Source organism: Gymnoscopelus microlampas, assembly GCF_963454915.1.
Source record: "Gymnoscopelus microlampas genome assembly, chromosome: 11".
NCBI lineage: Eukaryota > Metazoa > Chordata > Actinopteri > Myctophiformes > Myctophidae > Gymnoscopelus > Gymnoscopelus microlampas.
The window spans coordinates 13295690-13314245 of record NC_139948.1 but is presented as its reverse complement, the minus strand read 5'-3'; the positions used below and the strand labels follow the sequence as shown (position 1 = coordinate 13314245).

General features: G+C 42.5%; 2 protein-coding genes across 3 annotated transcripts; one reads left to right on the top strand and one right to left on the bottom strand.

Moving 5' to 3' along the window:
- Positions 1-499: 499 nt before the first annotated feature.
- On the bottom strand, positions 500-4838 carry rrn3 (RRN3 homolog, RNA polymerase I transcription factor). Its single transcript, XM_084072441.1, has one exon. It carries the CDS (start codon positions 4530-4532, stop codon positions 2679-2681), a length of 1854 nt encoding a protein of 617 aa, XP_083928567.1. The 5' UTR covers positions 4533-4838; the 3' UTR covers positions 500-2678.
- A 707-nt stretch (positions 4839-5545) lies between these two features.
- Positions 5546-18187, top strand: thoc6 (THO complex 6). Of its 2 annotated transcripts, XM_084072607.1 has the most exons (14): positions 5550-5611; positions 5642-5703; positions 6703-6794; positions 7611-7675; positions 9666-9769; positions 10271-10308; positions 10597-10645; positions 11248-11319; positions 12028-12130; positions 12404-12453; positions 13707-13769; positions 16279-16389; positions 16586-16714; positions 17877-18187. In XM_084072607.1, the coding sequence occupies exons 2-14, from the start codon at positions 5689-5691 to the stop codon at positions 17955-17957; spliced, it is 972 nt and encodes a 323-aa protein (XP_083928733.1). In that variant the 5' UTR covers positions 5550-5611; positions 5642-5688; the 3' UTR covers positions 17958-18187. The 2 variants fall into 2 exon arrangements, with proteins under 2 accessions (XP_083928732.1, XP_083928733.1); XM_084072606.1 differs by having other exon boundaries at positions 5546-5703.
- Positions 18188-18556: the final 369 nt, after the last annotated feature.

Sequence of the window (18556 nt, the reverse complement as noted above, 5' to 3'; positions counted from 1 at the left end):
AAAGTAGACCCTAGTATAGGGTCTACCCTACACTATTATCTTTGCCGAAAATCTACAAGCTCCCAATAAAAGCTTGTATATGGGCTATTTTAGCTTATTGTCAATCACCCCAGGATAGGGCTGCTAAAGTTCAAGTGGTTAAGCTTAAAAGGAAGATGTGTTGTGTTTGCAGTTCCATCTGGAAACCTTTGAGAGAAGGTTTGAGGGGTGCCAGGAAAAGTAACTAATTACAAATATACATTACTGTAATTGAGCAGCTTTTTCATGTAATATGTTTTTGTGTAGTTTCTAAAACCAATAACTACTTTCACTTAGATTTGTTATTCAAATTAAATACTGTACTTCTAGAAAGGCATTTATTACAGAATCTTAGTTTTGCTGTTAATACAATCGGGATACAGGTAGTTTTGAACCTTTTGTCTCTTGTAAGGCAATGTTTCAGAAACCTTTCTTGTAAATAAAGGTTGCTGGCACCATTTAAGAGCATCAGTTAATTGATTTGATTTATTTTGTTAGTTTAAGAGAACATGGACATGCTTCTTAGAAATAAGAACACAACATATTTCCATTGTGGTCCAGTCAAAACAAATCAAGAACAGGCATTGTACATGAATAATTACTCAGGACACAGGTCACATTGGTGTTATGTTGCTGCCCTCAGGTGGTCGAGTAAGGTACTGATGCGTGTGTGACTCAAGGGTCCATTTTAAGAAATATAACCCTAAACATACTTTCCTACTTAGCCAAAGAGAGCCAAACAAGAAAGAAGAGTATTCACTGAGCTGATGCGGAGCAGCTTCAACAATATTTGTTATTTGACTTGGATAAAAGCTCAGTAATTATAGAAACATTACATTTACACTACTTCTAACAGTATAATTGTAGCTGAATTTGAGATCAGAGATCAGATTATATCTTTGACGACAATAGCCAATCTACAAGCTCACAAAGCATTGCATTGGGAGTGGGACCTGTTGTGAGCCCAAGGTTCTCTGGTTCAAGTTAAGAGGCTACAAAACTGGAATTAATTTACACAACTGGAATCAACAGTAAACACAGTATGGTGTGGTGTTTATACATGACTAAAGGTTTATGAGTGCCAAAAGTAAAGTTTTGAATATAAAACACTAGAATTATCCACCTGACAAAGCTGTCAACAGTATTAAGCTTTATTTCTCACAGTGAATCACTGAGCCGATCATTTTCAACCTCATCTTTATATACTAGGTCCTCATTAATGCTCATTACACCACGGCACAATTTCAGTCACTGGCAATATAATGCCTGATTTATACTCGTGTGCCCATTGTGTCGCACAACTAAGTATAAAACAGGCTTAATCTTTAGCTGATTTAGACAGTACTAAGATTTATTAAATGATCTGGGTCCGAAAAATTATTAAGATAATCATAACCCTACTCCCTCTGTATCTCTTTGGTAGGCTGTGGACAGTTCAGAAACCAGCCAACCAATGACATAATCGATGGGGACTCTTAAGCTTATTGAAACTACAGCCTTTCTCTTCTTAGCAAGTGAGCATGCTGAAATAGAAGGCATAGTACTTGCATGAATTCAAAATGTAATATTTTTGGGCGCTTTCATGCCTTTATTTGACAGGACAGTAGGCTGACAGGAAATGGGGAGAGATATGGGGGGGGGGGTGACAGCAAAGGTCATCGAAACGGGAGTCGAACCCGCGACACGTTGTCAAGCTGGACTACCAGCATGTGTTATGCGCCTGGACCGCTAGGCCAGTGGGTGCCCAAGGTTCAGGTTTCTGAACTGTCCAGAGCGGGTAGACAGAGCACAAGCATTACTGAGAACCAAGTCTATTAAGTTTTTGGTGGTAAAAGTACAACGGTATTGGTAACAAAATACACTTACAGTACTAAATGTAGAAGTACTCAAGAATCAAGAATACTCATTATGCAGAATGGCCTATTTCATATACCATCTTATTGGATTGTAATTACTAATGCATCGTTAATGTTAACGTTGCAGCTGGTAAAGACGGGGATGAATTTAATTACTCAACACGTCTCTGGGTCGCACAACTAAGTATAAAACAGGCTTAATCTTTAGCTGATTGAGACAGTACTAAGATTTATTAAATTATCTGAGTCGGGCGACGAGAGTGAGGACCTGCCCAGGAACTTTGATCAGTGTCACCGGGCCCTGCAGCTAAATACAAATTATTAAGATAATCATAACGCAGTTAACAAAGCTAGATTTCTGCTCTCTTTAATTGGTACATGTAAACACCAGTCTGTTTTCTTTCAATTTCTAAAACGACTGCATGTGTCAAAAAATGTTTCTAACTTAAACACTTAAACCATTTATACTTTATTGACCGAGGTCCCTCAGAGGTCTGTCCTCGGCCCCCTCCTTTTTTCCCTTGACATCAAACTTCTTCGCCGAAAACAGCAGATCCACAAGCTCGCAATGCATCCTATCTCGTTGCGATGCAATGTGTTGAGCTTATGGAGCTGCGATTTCCACCGAATGTTCGCCTACTATATAGGCCCAAAATAGGGACACTAGTGTTCAAATGGTGATGAAATTATTTTTTTACAGTGTGGATTCGGATTGGGGTCCCAAAACGTCCATTTGTATACTCTCAGAGTTACAGACCCTTAAGAGTTAACAGTGAGGCTAGACCATGTCAGAACAGTCAACATTCAGAAGGGTCTCTGCAGGAAGGCGATGGGAGGCGAGCCAACACTGGCCGGGCTGCGGAGGTGTGACTCATAGGAGCCGGGCGTCATTCCCATAACGTTCTCTGTTTTCGGCGTCCCGCAGTGCAGGAAATCGTCCTCGTCCTCCATAGAGCTCTGCCGCCTCCTCCTCCGGCCGGTTTCATCGAGCTGCGTTTCCGCGGGCTCCTCCCACACCTGGTAGAAGGGCTCGATCAGCTTCCCCGACACCTTGAGCAGGTAGGGGTCAAAGGGGAAGAAGCTGTCGAGCGGGTTGGTGTTGGCGTGGACGCCGTCGCCGCCTCTGGAGCTGCGAACCACCGGCAGCATGTGGCGATTGTTCTTCTCTATGACGGTGTAGCAGAACACCAGCTGGTACTTCCGGGTGATGGCGGCGAACATGTTCGTGACGGCGGGCAGGCAGACTTTAAGAGGGTTTAATTGGCACATCACCAGGCGCTCCAGGTTGAGACTCTGCAGATACTCCAGGCCTTTCTTCATGTTGCCGTCCAGCATGGCTCTGTGTCTGAAGATGAGGGTGTAGAAGACCGCCTGGCAGGCACTGTAGAAGGGACCGTGCAGGCTCACGTCGCAGTACGCCCTCTGCCCGCCGCAGTCCTGGCTGTTGATGTAGCGGTGCAGCCAGGGGACAAGTAGGTCCAGGCAGGCGCGCACCGTGGCCACGGGAAGGAATTTTGCACGGGCCAGGAAGCTGCCCATGTATCCCGCGGCGGCCTGGCGCAGGACTGCGGGCTGTGAGGGGCTCTGAACAAACTTCCACAGGTGCTCCAGAAAGGCCTCTGCCAGGGCCACGCGGAAACTGCAAAGGTAGAACAGAGCGTACTGGACGTGAGAGGAGGCGTGCGTGGGGAGGATGAGCTTGTCAAACACACTCGTCAGCTCTCTGTACAGTTCTTTTGTCCTCTCCACCTCCAGCATACCGTCGACATGGCAGATGTCCTTGATATAAGCCAACAGCACGGCCATGAGAGTGTCCAGCCTCTCGGCCACTGGGTGGGCCATCATGGCGCCACCTGGTGGCCCGGAGGCCTTGAACGCTGACAAGTCGTCCTCATCCATGTCAAAGAGTCCTTCTTCGTCACATTCTCCTTCTATGTGTTTCAGTGTGGCGTTCTCCTCTACCTCTTCTATCTCCGCCCGCGGGGCGCTCACGTCCAGTTTCAGCATCCTTCCAATGATGAGCTCCAGTATGTCTCGGCGGATGGAGGGGAGATACACGGTTAATCTCAGGAGGTTGTGGACGTAACACTCCAGGGTTCTGGAGGATTTCTTCACAAACGGGAAACCGTCGTTGAGAATGGGCATCAGGAAGTGGCTGGTGGACGGGACATATCTGGCGATGAGCTGCAGGGCCCGGTGACACTGATCGAAGTTCCTGGGCAGGTCCTCACTCTCGTCGTCCGAATCGGAGATGTCCACCCCTTCCTCGTGGACCGTCACTCTCTTGGGGGTGAAGTGGGAGACCACCATCTTGAGGCAGGAGCGGAGGTAGACCGTCTGAGCCGAGACCAGGTTGCTGAGGAAGGCCAGGTACTCCTCCACCACCGCAGGGCTGCGTCCCAGCCATGGCAGCCTCAGCACCGTGTAGATGAGCTGCTCGTGGTCCTTGCTGAGCAGGGTCACGCAGCCCCGGAACTCCTGGAGCCAGTTGATGATCTGGGCGTCCTTTATCTCAGGATCAGCCAGCTGGTGTTTCAGCAGCTCATAGTCACTGGAGTCTCCCTGCTTGTGTTTGGTCAAGGTGTCCACCACGCTGCCTCCAAAGCGGACAGTCTTCATGGGAGGGGTGTTCATGAAGTCACGGTTACCCACCTCCATTTTGCAACGTTCTAGTGGGTGGTGATAACGCAAGCCCTTTTTGCTGTTACATGCAGGTACTTGTTGTTGTTGTTGTTAGCGTGGTGCTAAGCTAAATGGCTAACATGAGCCATGACGGCTCAAGCTACAGAAACTTTACAGCTAGCTTAAATGCGTGGTAAACTACTACTATTCACAGTACCGGTATATGCTTTATAACTTTACAGATGCATATCGTGGTTGTAAAGTCATTCATAAGAGATCATGACAGTCACTTCGGCTTGACACACGTACGACGTCCATGAGAATGAAGACATGCTGAGGGGAAATGCATCATGTGCGCCACGAGAAGACTTCCGACTCCCAGGGTAGACGAGCATCTATTCACTGATCCGGTCTGGGACTAGAGCGGATACGGATTTGGTATATGCATGTTTGTGTTTGTGCAAATGACCGGATACAGTAGGCGGGCTTTAAGCCGGATTCGAGCATTGAGTAGTAAATAGAAACCAGGCTTTCCACAGGCAGGGTTGCCATGTCGGCTTATTATTAAGCAACTTTGGGGCTTGTTTTTCTGCAAAGTTGTTTGTAAATATTGGTAGTTGCGGTTTTTTGGCCTTGTTTCTAAAGTGTAGTTACTTTTTTGGACTTGCTTCATAATGTTGTTGAAACCAGTGGTTTTAAAATATTTCATATCAAACATCATACCAAATGAATATGTAATTATTATCCAAAGACCCCCCATCTAAAACATATTATACATTTTTCACTTTTTTCCCAAGATCTTCTTTGAAAATAGCAGATCTACAAGCTCACAACGCCGCGCATCACAACGTGTTGTGAGCTTGTAGATCAATCAATCATCAGTCAATCAAAGATCGGCTGTTTTCCAAATGGGGTTAAAGTGGCTTCTTTTGGGCTTGTTTTCTCTCACAGAACCTGGCAACACTATCCACAGGCGATAATTCTTGTGACGCGAGATGACGTCCCAGGATGCGACCGTTGAGCTATGATGTCATAGTTGCGCGACCGCCTCAACGATTTGAAAAGGACAATACTTTTGCTCGTAGATCTTCAACTCGTGTCTATGTTGTTGTTGTTGTTGTTGTTGTAGTTGTTGTAGTTGTTGTAGTAGTAGTAAACACACATTTGCATTGGACGCTACAAGAGTCGAAACATGGGTCCCATAGAGGTAACTATTTAAGATGCTTTTCTGATGTAAATTGATCTAGTTTTAGCCAACCCTCTGCAAGCAGCACCATAATGTTATGCATGATGATCCATTGTGATAAAATGGACTCAACCCTGGGTGTTTAAATTCTGAGGAGGTGACAGCTAGAGCTACCATTTGTGCCTTCAAGAGTTTCACATAGGTTTAGATCCATTTGATTGTTGTTGTTTACTGTTTTATACAAAGAGTTACAAACATGACAGGGGGATACAGGATAGCTGGGGACATCTGGGCACATCAATGTAAAATTGGCTTTTTTGTCTGTTTACATTTTTTAATATCTATTCTTAAGTCATGTCAAGTGTACATGATGTGAACATGCACGGTACATCATTATCAGACTTAAAGGTAGGGTAAGTGATTTGCTTTGGTTAAAATAACTGTTAAATAGCTCTATATTCTGATAGTACTCATTGCTATAGAGTGTTTGTTCAGTAAAGGGAGTCTCCTTGTCTCACCAGCTCTTTATTAAACAGAAAATGCATTTTCGTTTCAGTTTCAATTTCATTTCCAATTTTATCCAACCAGGACAGAGAACTCAATCAGGATACAGATTAAACAAGTGAAATTGGAAGTGATGACACTAAGAAATGAGCAGACAAAATTGGAACTGGAACACTATACAAATTAAGCTTAAAAATTGTTACTTTCTCCTGATTGGCTGAGATTTTGACGCCTACCGAAAAATGTATTTTCTGTTTATTAAAGAACTGGAGAGACAGGGAGACATCTGTTACTGAAAAAACACTCTATAGCAATGGTTACTATCAGAATATAGTATTTTAACCTTTTAACAAAATACATGTTTAAACATGTTCTAATCATGTATACTTTACTTAAAAACGTTTTTTTTACATTTTGGAAAAAATAGCCAATTTAACACAGAGGTGCCCACTCTTCCTTGGTACCCACTCCAGACCTGTGTTGTTCCAATCATTCTGTTCTTCTCCATCCATGCAGCATCTCCACATGTCCGTCTTCTCCCAGAGCTTCTCTCCATGTGGTCGCTACCTGGCAGCGGGCAACAACTATGGAGAAATAGCTCTCTTCAGGTTCATTATTTAATTGACTGACTTATCATGGGCCCAAATATGAAAATGTGAAATAAATGCTTAGAGGACATAAAGAAACACAGTAATAGTGGAAACAGCTTTGACTTTTAAGGACATGAAGAGATTTATTTGTCACGCTCATTCAAATAGGTGACATACCAGACTAATAAGCAAACAATAAAGTGCAAAGTCTGTGTGCAGAAACACAATATCAATATGACACTTTAGTACTGTCTACACTAGAATATCGTTGCTGTCGGGAAGAAACCAGCTAACTCCATTTTTCCACTTTTGCATTTTTTTCCATAAATCAGTGCTATTGAACACCCTTTGTGTTGATTAAAAAAATATTGAACCAATGAAAAGTATTAAAAAGTGCTTCTGACAAAACCAGCTAACTCCATTAGATCCTCAAACTTTATGTTAAACCAGCTAACTCCACCAAAGGGGGGTGGACTTAGCTGGTTTTGCTGAGCCCAGGCTCTTTAGCTGTTCTTATCAATGATGAATAAAACCTCCACTCTAACTCCACTTTTTGTTTTGTTTTTGTCATTTCCTGTAAAATGGAGTTGCCCGACAGCAGAGATAAACAGGATATACATGCAGGAGAACGCTGGCCAAGTATATATACATAGTAGTGCAAAAAAATTAAATACGATGTGTTGAATTGTACAAATGTAGCATTTCTGGGCAAGATACAGTCCAAACCTGTACAATACAGTATGTACAGGAAATGTGCTGTGAAATGTACAGTGAAGACTTGCTCTGTTTGTAATCTCTCTGTCTCTGTCTCTGTCTCTCTCTGTCTCTTTCCAGCCTCTCCTCAGCTCTCAGCCCAGATGCTACTGAACTGAGTCAAAAACCCATCCTAACATTCACAGGTTAGTCAGTATTGTATTATCAGTGTCATACATTTCCTCCTATTTGAACCTACTGCCTGGAATAGATTGGCATATATATATTTGATGTCCATGTCTCCATATGTCTCCCATCTGTAGAGCAGGACACTAGGGGTGCAATTGTTAATCAAACAAATTGATTTAAAATCAATTCAAATACGAAGTGGTGTATGACCAAACAATAAGGTTGCAAAAACTAAGAAAAGTTCAAGACAATTGAAAGAAGGTAGGATGTGCACATCCCCACAGTTCTTTAAACACAGTGCTGGACCCAAAAATAATCAAGTGAAGAAAAAAAGGAATGTCCGCACACGATAAATTGTTCGCCTGTTTTTTTTAATTTTAACCAAAAGTGAACAACGTTTCACCATACAGGGCTTCATCAAGTTCTGAACAACGTTTCTCCCTTACAGGGCTTCATCAAGCTTTTTTTTCTTTTTTCAAAAGTTCAAGACAATCCACTGTATAAAAGACATATTTTCAATAAATGCATGATGATTCCAAAAACAATGAGTAATCATGTTAAATAATTATCTCAATATTGACCAAAATAATGTTCATTATGATTAGCCCTACCAAAAGTACAATGTTTCTATTACAACGGAAAAACATCACATGCCGGGGTTGATCAAGCCCCGACTTGCGTCCCAGTAGCTACCCACGGTCAGTCCTCTTAGGGTAAGACAGGGCCTCTCAATCCGCTTCTCCGGAACTACTCTGCCGGGACTGGGGGAGAGGAGGAGCTCTGGCACGTGGAGGGACTAGGCTCTGTGGATGGCCTCCTGGCCGGGCTCCTCCTCTGTCTCACCAGGTCCAGGACCTGAGCGTTGCACCAGACTTCCCCGCTCCAAACATTTCATTCTGGCGTGATGGTTTCTTGGGCGGTGGTGGTACTGCAGGCTTCACTTACGGCTTACTTGAATGGCCCTCCTTATAGGCCTCACCGTGGATTTGTTGGGCTTCTTCCTCACGGAAGACACAGGCTTGGGCGCTAACCCATACTGCTCCCAGATGCCTGTTAAATGTCTCTCCATTGGTCACCAAACTATTCCTGGTTGTCACGTAGTCATTCCTATGAGCTATTTAGTTCTTTGATCCATTGTGCGTTTGAACATAGCTTTTATTCTCTATTTTGTTTCCCTTATGTGGCAAAATGATATTTGACATGGTAACTGTAATAACATTATAAAATGTAGTTAAGTAATGCATTTTATTACTTGGTTTGGTTACCCATGAAAGCAAGATTATGCAATGTGTTACTTATCTATTGCGTTAACCATAAGTGAATTCTGAATAATGTGATTGGGACACAAGATCCTGCAGTGCACATTCCCACTATGCAACAAAGGTCAACTTTAATGTTTTATTGTGTTCATCATCTTATTACAAAGGTCCTTTGGGGGAACCCTGGGTCAGAACAGTTAGTTGATTGTATCCAGTGCTATTCACAGACGTGGTCAATTCATATCCTGCTGGGGCCACATCCATGCTTTATTCATTATACGTGTGTGTGTGTGTGTGTGTGTGTGTGTGTGTGTGTGTGTGTGTGTGTGTGTGTGTGTGTGTGTGCACACACATGTGCAAGTGTTTGCAATGAATGTGTGTGATCTTTTGAGTCATTCAGCATTCTAGGCCAACGCTGTCTGAAATTAGTGAGCTACCTGACACCATAGCTCAAGAGTGTCACGGTGAAACCGCAAAGTGGTCGACGATGACAAGGATATACTCATATCCTCCCTTGCTGGGTTGAAGGTGTAAATAGTCAATATTACACACCAACTCGAACGGGGCACTTGTTGTGATACATGTGAGAGATCCCATTGGGGCCAATACAACCTTTTGCGGGCAAGATGGATCACCCTATCAGCAGCTACAATGCCCATGTCAGTGTGCAATTTCTTCAACACCACAGGTTTTAGCTGTGGTGGAGTATTCCTTCTGACGTGGTGTTGTATTTTTCATCTCTCCTCAGCTCATGAGGGGCCAGTGTTCTCTCTGCTCTCCACCGACTCTCAGCTCCTCAGTGCTGGAAACGGTGAGGTCAGCGCCTGGAGCTGGACTGAACTCATTAAGAAGGTACACTGTCTAAAACTAGACCGTTTTTTGTTTGTTTTGTTAAAAAGTTAAAGCGTGTTTGTTCAGTAACAGGAGTCTCCCTGTCTCTCCAGCTGTGTAGTAAACAAACAAATATATTTTCAGGTGGGTTACAAATTTCATCCAATCCTCTCAACTGAGATCATTTACCAACTCGTGTTCCAGTTTGTCTGTCATTTAAGCTTTTTAAGTGTCATAATGTCCAGTTTCACTTACTTATCCTGTACCCTGAATCCTCTATGAGTGCTCTCTCCTGATTGGATGAAATTTGTATCCAGACTTGAAAATGTATTTACTGTTTACTTAAGAGTGGGAGAGACAGGGAGATCCTGTTACTGAACAAACACACTATACAGTAGCAATAAACAAACTACAAACAACAAAACAAAACAAAAAAATGTATATATGGTATATATCACTTACAGCACCTTATTTTCAGAGATTATAATCTGACATGTTTTCTATTTGTGCCTTTTCACACAGAATAGCAAAGCGGTTTGGACTCGCAGGCCCAACTACAAGTGAGAGACAACAGGCCGTGTGTGTGTGTGTGTGTGTGTGTGTGTGTGTGTGTGTGTGTGTGTGTGTGTGTGTGTGAAACAACATGTGTGTTGTGTTGTGTGTGCACATGTGCATTTCAGCATGTGCGTGCATGGTGTCTTTGTTGACAGTGTTAACTTAAACCAAGTGTGTTTCTTGAACTGTGTGTGTCCGCGTGTGTGTGTGTGTGTGTGTGTGTGTGTGTGTGTGTGTGTGTGTGGGCTTTAAGGGTATGCAGACCATAAATAGGGTCTTTGTTTTGCTTTCAGATCCAGCCTGGAGATCCCGGAGATTAATGCCATGATTATCAACCCCACAGTGAGTATACTCTAACAGGCAGGGTTTCAGGCCGCGGCCACCGGGGGTGACTGGGGAGCCCAGTTTCCCCTGGCAGTTTTTAAGTTGCTTGATTCAGTATTTTTAGATATTTGATATTCATTTTATCAGACACCCCCCCCCTTCCTATACAAATGCATTGTAACTTCATACTCCATTTTAACCATGATAGATTCATTGAACACACCCGTCCTTGGTTCTGGTGACTGGTATTGTCCTTCTATTACATGCATTTTTTCTTTGAAAAAAATAAAATCGTTATAAATGAAAAACATAATTAAATAAACTCTAGGGTGCTCTCAAAAGCGAGAGTAGACGTTAAAATGACCCAAAACATGATTGAAAGTGAAATATCCCTTTAAGTACTGTTAGTATACAGTACTTAACCACATGAACCCTAAATTCATTTTACTTATTTATATAGTATAGCTCCACTACTAGTGAATGCGCTTGTCTCTGGGGATAGCTATGTTGGTTGGCTCAAAGCACTTTTGCTCTGGTTGTGAGTCTCTGTTAAGACTCTTATTTGTGTAGATGCTAAAAGAGGTTTTTCTTTAAGCCTCTTGCCATTGTGTGCATCTCAGGACAACAGTTTGGTTGTTGGCGGCGGAGACAACAACATTCACATCATGGACCTGGAGCACGGTACCTTCAAGGTATGACACTTCTTTTCCTGACAAATAATTTAAATCTCTCTTTGCACTGTAAAATCATGACGTTTAATTTAACTCTGAGAGTGTACAAATGGAATGACCATTATGGGGGATTTGGTTGCACTTCGTACACTCTTAAGAGTTAAATTAACACTCAGGATTTTACTGTGTGTTTGTGTTTGTGTTTTTTTATGGTCCAATGTACCAACATGTGCTGGTGAAGCCGATCCAGGCGTCACTGATTACAATAATATAACATAAAACAGTATTAGATGCAGGAACCGTTTACAATGATGGAAACTTCACAGAGAGCATGCCCCAAAAAATTAAGAGAAAGATAAACACTAAAAAACAAACAAGGGATTAAATATCATCAGAACAAATAACACCTCTTGACTCATTACATTTAGGGGAATTGTGTTTTAAAGATACAATCCTGGTCCCCTGCGTGGGAAGAGACACTCATTCAAGAAGCAATCGTCCCTTGGACAGGGGATATATTTGGGATATATTGAGCTTCAGGCAGAGCTACCTTTGTGAACCAGTAGTTGTCCTACATTTCTCAATGAAAGAGTGGGGAGGCCACCTCCAACCACTGCAGATGTGCCAGTTATATTGTATTAACATATTCTAACATACAGATGAGTCTAAATCAAATTGTATTAATCTTTTGGGTTACATTTAACTATTGCCTGTGTCTTCTGTCGCTAGTCCGTCCTCCAGGGTCACACAGACTACATCCACTGTCTGGGACTGAGAGAGAGGGAAGGGGAGATACTGTCAGGAGGCGAGGACGGCGCCGTCAGGATCTGGGGTGAGTGACGGCCTCGCACGGCCATCGTACCGTCATCCCATACAGTTGACTTCAGGCTCACGTGACTTGAGATTAACCCATTAAGACCGGGAACGCATCTGTGTCATTTTAAGATTTCATTGGCTATTCAAAAATAGCACATCTACAAGCTCATAGTGCCGCACTATGAGCTTGTATATCTGCTATTTTTGAATAGCCAATGAAATCGTAAAATGATACAGATTTGTTCCCGGTCTTAATGGGTTCAAAACTAAATTCTTGCTGTAATTCTAGACTCCAGGACGAACCAATCTGTACACTGCATTGAAGTTTATAAGTATGAGGTAAGACATGGGTTCCTGTTTCATATTTAAATATGATCAATTAAACATGAATTGGGTTGAATTGTCTAGTAAAAAGATATGAAAAGTGCCCCCCCCCCCTTTCCCCCCACCCTTTAGTTTACATCATTAGATCATTCTGAAGCATTAGAAATGTAACAATAAGATACTCTCTGAAAATATGAGATGTTATGTAGCTTGTATTGGTGAACAGGCTGCTAGAATGTGCAACATGTTATGCTGGTTGATAGTCTGCATCTTGGTGATGAAAAGTTTGAACGCAAGATGCAAAGATCAGACATGTATCAATTATGAAACCGTTTTAAGACAAATAAGTTATAACAGTTCAAATGAAAAGAAGAACACTGGCAAAAGGCTGTGCAAACAAGTGTAGTTATATTTTCTAAAATATAAGTTCATAAAAAGGTGAAAGATGGCATACTGTACCCTTTCAGAGAAAACTGGAAAATAGAGTGGCATTTTTCACTCTATTTTCAGTAATAGCAAGACTTTATTTTTGGCATGTCTCACATTAGCTAGGTTGTCCTTTCAGCCCTCAGGAACAGAGTTTCTCAACCAGTATGTCGACGCAAAAGTGGGTCATGAAATGTTCTAACAGCGTTTCAACAAATTTAACCACGAACACTCTATTCTTATTGAAACGGACCTGAGTTGCAACCATACTTGGTAGTGGTTCACTCTACACCAAATTCCTTTGCCAAAACGCGTTGTGAGCTTGTAGATCTGCCTTTTTCGGCAAAGAGATTTGTTTAAACTTTAGAGGAGAAAAAAAGGAGGGGGACCAAGTATAGACCCTCAGTAATCACAACAATTCCTCTGCTTCAAATAACTTTATTGACATTGCCAACCGATAGGTGTCCTTATATCGTACTCCAGGGTCTAAATGTCTCAATGGAAGAGTAGGGCGACCACCTCCAACCACTGACTGCAGATGTGATAGTTATATTGTATTAACATACTCTACTATACAGATTGGTACAACATTATGTTTTGTTTATAAGTAAGTCCCGGATTGTAGCTCTAATGTTTTCGGACCTGGATTGAGATGTTCAGTACAGAATTGGTGCCGCCCTGAGTCTACAACAATTTGTGTACCAATAAATTAAACTGTTGAAGCATTACTGCATATACATTTATGTAATTGCTATTTAAAGAACAACAACCTGGCATCAGGAATTTAAACCAAAATCTTATTCCATCTCTCTCCTTCACGTCACCTCCTGATGGTGAGATAGAGCTGTGCCCGCCCTCAGTACGGCAAATGGATCAGCTGCCTCACCACAGACTCTGACTGGATGGTAAGAAACCACATACTATACACACACCCTCCTATTGTACGGGTTGTCTTTCTGGAATTGGACTGTGAACATTGCCCAGACTTGTCAAGAATTGCTCTCTCTTTGAAACATGCTACTGAAATGGTTATGATTTCTCTAGGCCCGGTGGGCCTCACCCTTAAGAAAGCCCTGAGGTATTTTAGAATGGACACAAGATTTTTATCTCTGCAAGATGCAAGATGGTGTTATGACTCACTCGCCCCATTTCCTTGTTTCATTTCTTCATGTTCCCTGTTCCCAGAAAATGTATCGTGTCCACTCAAGTGTTTGTTCGTGGCTGATCCAAGAAACTCTCGATACATTTAGTACTGTAGCTAATTAGCTATAGAAGAATGTGCTGTTACATTGGTATATAATTTGTGCTTACTGTATATACTTACATACATGGTGGCAATTCTTTGATGCAGGGACAGTTCATCTGATTTCAACACATTGGAACAGTAGAGTAGAATTCAAGGTTTGAGGTTGTTTTTTTGTATCTTGTGTGTGGGTACACAAGAGTAGAATTATTTTGTTCAATAGAGTAAACGGAGACTATAATAAGCCTCATTTGATCACATTGAACAATCTGGCAGTGAATTATACTCAACAGGCGACAGCACAGAAGTACACAAGACCACATCCTACACTTGTACTAAGTGAGCTAGAAATGCATAATATGGACTCTTACTGCAGACATAGCAATGAGTGCAGAGGAAATCAGTAGATTTAGTTGACAACAAAAGTAAAAGCTATAGATTTGGTATTAAAGTGAATGAATTCACACATGCCGACTTTGCATTGCAAGCAGTGACTAACCGGAAATCAAGTAATGGTAGGAAGTTGAACCATTTCCTAATGCCTTTTGTCATTGGCAAATTCAGAAAAATCTGAAAACCTTCAAAGTGAAAAGTTGTTTGAGCTTCCCCCGTTGTGTTGCTAGAAGCTCTGGTTACTAGATTGGGGTCCACTATAGTTTATTGATATTGTAAAGATTCCAATACTGTAGTGACCACATTTATGCAGATAACATCCTAAACTGCTTTGCTTCTTGTTGAAATGGGAATTGATAACCTTGACCGTGCCTTTGATACAAAAAAAATCCCACCCTGTGTGAAGGAAGCGGTGCCTTTGATGAGTGGCCTCCTGGTGGCGCTATAATAGGGCGGGGCGGGGCGGGGCTTCAGCAATTAATGCTCGTCCCTATTGGTGGTGTAAGTCCACATACCAAATTGGGACTTGCTGGCATGCTGCGAACTGGAGTTATAGCTGTGTAAAGCGCTGTTTAAAGCCAGTGGCCTCCTGGTGGCGCTATAATAGGGCGGGGCGGGGCTTCAGCAATCAATGCTCGTCCCAATTGGTGGTGTAAGTCCACATACCAAATTTGGACTTGCTGGCATGCTGCGAACTGGAGTTATAGCTGTTTAAAGCCCGTGCTCAAACGGACATAACGGACAAACGGACAAACGGACAAACGGACATACGGACGGACATAGTCAAGAGTAGAGCGGCTGGCACCGCTAAAAATGTATTGAGCGCAGAACAAACTAAATACATACTTTTTGGAGGGGCATTTTATGCATTTCAGGATAAGCTTTATTGTTTATTTTTAATATACAGATAGTGTATGTAGTAGCAGGTATGTACTGCACATGATTATTTAGGACATTAGCATCATATGCAGGTGTGTACATATTCCTTTTGAAACATTAGCATCATATGCAGGTGTGTACATATTCCTTTTGAAACATTAGCATCATATGCAGGTGTGTACATAACATAAAAAAATATTAAAAAATAAAGTAGAAGCAGGTACAGTGTTCTTAAGGTGCATAGGTTATAGGAGCGCGTAGTAGAGAGACAAGAAAGCTAGGGAAGAGAGAGGGGAGACATGCAAGACATGACGGGAGCTGGATTTAAACTCGGGTTCCCCCGACTGACAAGGAACTAATTGACTGAGCCAAAAGGCACACCACTTCCATTCGCACTTAATTGCGCAGTGATAGATTCAGTCTTCCAGTCATCAGGGTTGATACATTTACATTTAAGAAGACCCATAGTGACAAATGACAATATACTGTAGATCTTGGTTTCTTGCATTAAAACAGACCTTGGTTTCCACCTAATGCCCATAAGACTTACATAGGCACTCGTTGCTCTCAGTCAATTACGTTTTAGGCATTTAGCACACACTCTTCTTATCTAGAGCGACTTACAGCTGCAAGAAGAGTATATGGCATTAACGCTTGTCGACAAACAACAGGGTAGATAGTACAAATGCAGTGCTACAAACTAACTAGGTAAACCAGGTAAACATCAAACCTAGAGACAACTACAGTGCAGCACACCGCCTGCTTTATTAGAAACTTTGCTTGTCTTCTCCCTGTTTTCTTTCTTTCTTGGCATCTTTGTGCCGTTGTAAAGAACACAATGTTTCCCTGAAAATGAAATTACAGCTGAATGAATCTTGGTGTGTCTCTGTTGTCTCCAGCTGTGTGGAGGAGGTCCGTCCTTGTCTCTCTGGCACCTCCGTTCCATGTCCCCCACCTCTGTCTTCCCTCTGTCAGGCTGTCAGCGACAAGCAACCTTCTACCAAGACATGGTGAGATCCGAGAGTGTGCGTGTCTTGTCTTTTTGTGTGCGTGCGTGTATGGCCGTGCATCAATGTCATTCCCTGTTCTAGCCTGGTATGTGCAGTTTTTTTATTTGCGATGACAGTGCATGTATTTATTGTTAACCTTATCTTCAGCGTTGCCTTCTTTCTGACATTTGTTTCATCCCTCTGTCCGGTGGCATAGATCCTGACGGTGGGTGAAGGCCAGTGCGTCTCCCACTGTCTGCTGGGAGGAGACATCAAAGCCCAGATCCCTTGTACGCCCCACTCCCTCAACACACTAGCACTCAACTCCAACAGCACAGAACACAGGGTGAGATCTGAGATGTTAACCCAACAGATATGCTGTGAATGAGTCCCTGCTGTTTTAGGATGAGGACCTAGGTAGAATTTGTGATGTTTTATACTTTATCGTGCAACTGTGTTGCGCTGCAGACGATCTACAAGCTGTGAGCTTGTAGATCGTCTATTTTAGATGTTTGACAATTTTCGCCTACAGCCACATTCCCAAAATAGGGACACCAGGTTGAAAGTAATTAACGCCGACCAGACAAAAATGTCTGACCATTTGTACACCCTCTGAGTTAAATGAACACTGAGGATTTTACTGTGTGTTAGCGAGGTGGGTGAGAAACAGAATTTGTTGATTTGGGCAGCACCCATCAGATATGCTTCATCAATTTTTGCCCACAACACCTTCAGGAGTTTCACCAGTCTAGTCTACCATCTCAGAACCACCTAGCCTGGCTCCAGCCCCTGAAATCGCTAGCCTCGCATTCAGGGTCTGGTGACGCTGTAGAAGGTGGGGTTTTCTCGGTTGAAAATCTAACCGGCGGGATTGGGTTAATCCAGTATGAATCAATCGCTAAAGAGTCCCACTTTGGCCACGCCCCCATCTCAGAAAACTGCTACACTGAGAGGGCTTTCAGACTGAATAATTGAGTGAAACGAAATGAAAATGCAGGCGGAGTGTCGGGCTAAGAACCACCCCTATTCACATGCCTTCTCAATCAGACCACCAGCAGTCTCATACTGCAAGTCTGTCCAATTGTAATTAATGTTTAGGCCACCATTTGTACTTATATTAGTTCAAATTGGGCTTTTAACCACTTAAACCCTATATACTTTATTGACCGGTGTCTCCCAGAGGGACTATACTAGGCGTCCTCCTTTTTTCCCTCCTATACCAATAATCTCTTCACCGAAAATAGCCGATCTGCTATTTTCGGTGAATGTTTGCACCAGAATAGGGATGCTAGGGTTCATGTGGTTAACCCTATTATCCCCATTCTGGGGGAGATGCATTGTGCGCTTGTAGATCTGCCTCTTTTGGTGGAAAGGGGAAAAAAGCGCACCAAGTACAGAGACAACTCATGTCCAGTTTATTAAGTATAGAGGGTTTAAGGAGTTAACAAGTGTGATCTTTTACAATGGACCAAATATAACTAACACAGAAGGCTGTGTTTGTCTTTCAGGTGCTGACTGTGGGAGGCAGCAGTGATCACATAGATGTATTCACCAACCTGTCCTACAGAGCTTTTTCTCTAACCTTCTGAAAGTATACACCCATACCTTGAGGGAGTCCTATTTCAGTGATTTTTGTATATTGATATGTGCTTATTGTACGTTAGACACCTTTAAAAACTGCAGTTCCTAGTGTTGTCTATTCTACGAGACTGTTTTCTTTAGTTGGCTCTTTATTAATTTGTCCAACAGTTCATTGCAGATGTTACAACTCACATTTTCAAGTGTGGTGTAGTATTTTATGACAATAAAATACATTTTTCAACTTTTAAACATATTTGTGTTTTATATTATGCGTTTTGTTCTGTGTTCATGCTGACTGTATGAAAATGTCGATTACATTCATGTGTGCATAACGTCTTGAATATTGAGCAAGACGAGGAAGAAACTAGTCGAGGAAGGGAGTGTTTCGCAAACATGATCCTGTGCCTCACCGAAATCGGTGGCCTCTTGAATTCTGCGACGCTAGATGTCGCTTTTTTACTTGGCAGATTCAGAACAGCAGCAGCGACTTCCGGGGGGGTCACAAAATTAGATAAGTGACGGGTTTTGTCGCAACAGCAGACGCCAGTGAGCAGTGTTGCCATGTCCGCTTATTATAAGCGACTTATGGTTTATTTTTCTGTAAATG